Source organism: Erithacus rubecula (assembly GCF_903797595.1).
Source record: "Erithacus rubecula genome assembly, contig: scaffold_874_arrow_ctg1, whole genome shotgun sequence".
Classification (NCBI taxonomy): domain Eukaryota; kingdom Metazoa; phylum Chordata; class Aves; order Passeriformes; family Muscicapidae; genus Erithacus; species Erithacus rubecula.
Genome location: NW_027635462.1, coordinates 8224 through 12147, shown reverse-complemented (window position 1 = coordinate 12147; position 3924 = coordinate 8224). Strand labels below are relative to the sequence as shown.

General features: G+C 53.0%; 1 protein-coding gene across 1 annotated transcript; it reads left to right on the top strand.

The window, feature by feature from the left end:
- Positions 1–1734: 1734 nt before the first annotated feature.
- On the top strand, positions 1735–2667 carry LOC306816745 (olfactory receptor 14C36-like; the record flags this gene model as incomplete). The annotated part of the gene is made up of 1 exon (XM_079333182.1): positions 1735–2667. One exon carries the CDS (start codon positions 1735–1737, stop codon positions 2665–2667), a length of 933 nt encoding a protein of 310 aa, XP_079189308.1.
- Between the last annotated feature and the right edge of the window lie 1257 nt (positions 2668–3924).

Genomic DNA, 3924 nt, shown 5'->3' with positions numbered 1-3924 from the left:
AGGTTAGACTTTTAGCCTGTATTTTGACACACTGGACAGAGTTAGTAGGGTATGGGGGCACTGAAAAATAGCAAAGTTTGATCAACTTTCACAGACATATCCCTCAGCAGAATCCATTAAAACTTCAGGAAAATTTGGTGTTTCAATTTAACTTTGAACTCTTGAGAAGTTTCTTTAACACACTGAGGGACTTAATCTGATGTAAACAGCACCAAATCCCTGTGAGGGTCATTAAAATCCTTGTGCTGTGTGTGTGCTGCTGAGCTGGGCTGGTCTCCTGGCACAGAGGCAGCTCCCAGGCTCAACCAAGAAGAGCTTCAAAAAGACATTTCTGCTGAGGAGCAGCTCCTCTCCCAGCCCAGCAGGGCTGAGGGCACTGCCTGCAGGCACTGAGGGGACAGGAGCCAGGCACACAGGCTAAAGGCAATCAGCACCGAGAAGATATTGAGCTGAGATTTCACTTGGGGAAACACCTTCACAACCCTGGACATGGTGAGTCTGTGGGTGCAAGGTAATTTCCCCTGTGCTTCTGGAGGGATCTCCTGGAGCCAGCACAGCCCACAGCCTGGGGAATGTGTCAGGAGGACTCTCCCAATTTCTCTGAGAAACAGGAAGAGGAGAACGATGTGCTGCAGAGCAGGGCTGCCCTGGGCACCGTCAGAGGGACAGGGCAGGATGGCTCCTGCTGCCAGGGACGGCTGCAGGGGCTGAAGCTGGGGCTGCAGCCAGGGATGCCCAGGGCTGTCCTGCAGAGCAGCTCCTGCAACCATCAGAGCTCTTGGCCAGGCCAGGACATTTGCCACCTGCCAGGGACAGCTCTCAGCCTGCCTGGCAGCTCTGCATGGACTGTGTGAAGAAGATAGAGGTGGAAGGGGTGACCCCATCAGGGCAGATTCCTCCTGCTGTGGAGATGGTGCTGCATGGCCAGGGCTGCTCTCAGCTTTCTCCTCAAGGCAAGGGAAAGGGGATGTCATGTGTGTCTGTGTCACTGAGACTCCTGCACTGTCCCACTGGGCATCAGCAGATCTGCCTCACATCTCCCTCACAAAGTGCCTCCTCACCCTCCTGTGCCTACAGACAGCAGCAACGGCACCTTGGATTGCAGCATCTCAGTTTGTCTGAGCTGCCCATAAGGCCCTGACCTGGAGATGTCCCTGGGCAGTGCCCTGTGCTGGGAGGGGTGTGCAGGGCAGAGCTGAACCCTCAGGGCTGGGCTTGCCTCTGGTATCACGGGCAGGGAGAAGCCTTGGATGGAGAGGAACAGCTCCTAGTAGGCATAACTCCAGGCAGCAGAGAGACAGACCAATCCTAAATACTCTCCTTGTCCATCTGCACAGTGAATGAAAGAATGATGTAGAGATTGACTTTGAAACTGGAGCCTCAGAAAGTCCACTTTATTTTTATGGAAAATATATGCGTAAGAACCCATTAATGAAGGAAGTGTAACGAGCAAAGGACATCTCTTTGGCACCATCAGGTCTGACTGCAATGGAGCACAGAGAACCTTGATTTCCCTCTTGGCTCTCCATTATTGTGGCTGAGAGCAATGCTAAAGATGAGGCAGTAACCCAAGAGCAAAACCTGCATTAAAAAAAAAGTTTAGCAAAGTTCTCTCACTAGAAAGTAATAATTATGAAAGAATTCCATATAAAGTAGTGTAGGATTGTCTCAAAGAATTTGTTCCCACCTTGTCAAAGTCTTCTTTCAACAGCTTAGAATGCCAATTGTGGAGCGATGTCCAACAGCAGCTCCATCAGCCACTTCCTCCTGCTGCCACTGGCAAACTCGTGGCAGCTGCAGCTCCTGCACTTCTGCCTCTTCCTGGGCATCTCCCTGGTTGCCCTCCTGGGCAACGGCCTCATCATCAGCGCCGTAGCCTGCAGCCACCACCTGCACACCCCCATGTTCTTCTTCCTGCTCAACCTGGCCCTCACTGACCTGGGCTGTATCTGCACCACTGTGCCCAAAGCCATGCACAATTCCCTCTGGGACACCAGGAACATCTCCTACTCAGGATGTGTGTCACAGCTGTTTTTGTTTATCTTTTTCATTGGAACAGAGTATTCCCTCCTGACCGTCATGTGCTACGACCGCTACGTGTCCATCTGCAAACCCCTGCACTACGGGACCCTCCTGGGCAGCAGAGCTTGTGTCCACATGGCAGCAGCTGCCTGGGCCAGTGGCTTTCTCAATGCTCTGCTGCACACAGCCAATACATTTTCCCTACCCCTGTGTCACGGCAATGCCCTGGGCCAGTTCTTCTGTGAAATCCCACACATCCTCAAACTCTCCTGCTCCAAATCCTACCTCAGGGAACTTGGGCTTCTTGCTGTTGGTATCTGTTCATCATTTGGTTGTTTTGTGTTCATTGTTTCCTCCTATGTGCAGATCTTCAGGGCTGTGCTGAGGATCCCCTCTGAGCAGGGTCGGCACAAAGCCTTTTCCACCTGCCTCCCTCACCTGGCTGTGGTCTCACTTTTTACAAGCACGGCTGTATTTACATACTTGAAACCTCCCTCCGTCTCCTCCCCATCCATGGATCTGGCCCTGTCAGTTCTGTACTCGGTGCTGCCTCCAGCCTTGAACCCCCTCATCTACAGCCTGAGGAACCAGGAGCTCAAGGCTGCAATGTGCAGACTGATGACTGGATGGATTAAGAAACCATAAATTGCTTGCCATTTTCTGCAAACCACTTGCAATAAAAGCATATTTGATACTTTTTGTTGGATTCATATTGGAGGTTGTCTTAGTTTACATCCAAAATATTGACCACAAAGAAAAGCCATTGTTTGTCCCATTTCTCATTTTTTTTCCCTCCACATTCACTATGACCCAGAGATGATGTCAAGGAGAGTTGGCCTCTTGGTGGCTTTAAATCAACCAGAGGATCACTCTCCCAGTGAAGTTTTCTCCAGAGATGCCTCTTTTGTTCCCTTCTCTGGAGCTGCAGCAGCAATGTCTGTGTGCAGAGCTGGGGCAGATCAGTGCTGGCACAGCAGCTGTGCCCAACAGCAGCAGCACTTGCTGTTGCCAGTGCTGCTCCCGTGCCACTGCCCCACTGCCCTCCTGTCCCTCTTGTTGCTGCAGGGCCTGAGTGCTCTTGAGGCTGGGAACAGCCCTGGGGGTGGCAGTGTCGGGGCTGCAGCAGGGACAGGCCATGGGCACTGCTGGGGCAGTGCTGACGCCTCAGGGCAGGGCCTGGGGCCTCCAGGCTCCTGCAGCCCTGGCCTCTCCCCCAGCTCACACAGGTGCTGCATCCTTGCAGGCACAGACACGGCAGCACTGGCTCAGGAGCCCCTGTTTGCACTGCACAGAGCAGGCATCAGCACCCCCATGGTGTTGCTGTGGGGAGATGGAACTGAGTGAGCACAAATGCCATCAGCCCCTGGGGCCAGCAAGGGCTGGGGAACACAAGCGAAACCACTCAGGTTTGTTGTGGCCTCTGCAGTCAGCAGAAAGTTTGAAGTTTGTTCCAATGAGTGGTGGGTTTATTCTCCTGCAGACATTGTTTCTCAGAGCCAGGGCTGACTGGCAGACACCCCAAAACTACCGTGAGCATTTCCTTGTGTTCATCTTTGCTGTCTTTTGTCTTTGCTGATCCACATTTCTTCCTGTTGCCCAATTTTGTCCCATCCCCTGCAAACAGCCCATCTCTGTTTGCTATTTTTTCTCTGGCCCCACTCCCCATTTCAGTTCCTGATTGGCACCATGTGAACGTCCCTTGTACAGCAGGATCATCCTACAAGTGCTTCAGGAATTGTCTGCAGGCTCCTGCAGTGCCTCGTGCTGCTCCCTTGCCAGAGGCACCACAGGCCAGGGGGGCACATCTGGGCTGCTGTATCTGGGTGTGGGGCTCCCTGTTGTGGGCAGTGAGGAGGGGCTGGAGAGGCTCTGCAGGACTGACAGGATGGGCTTTGGGGCTGT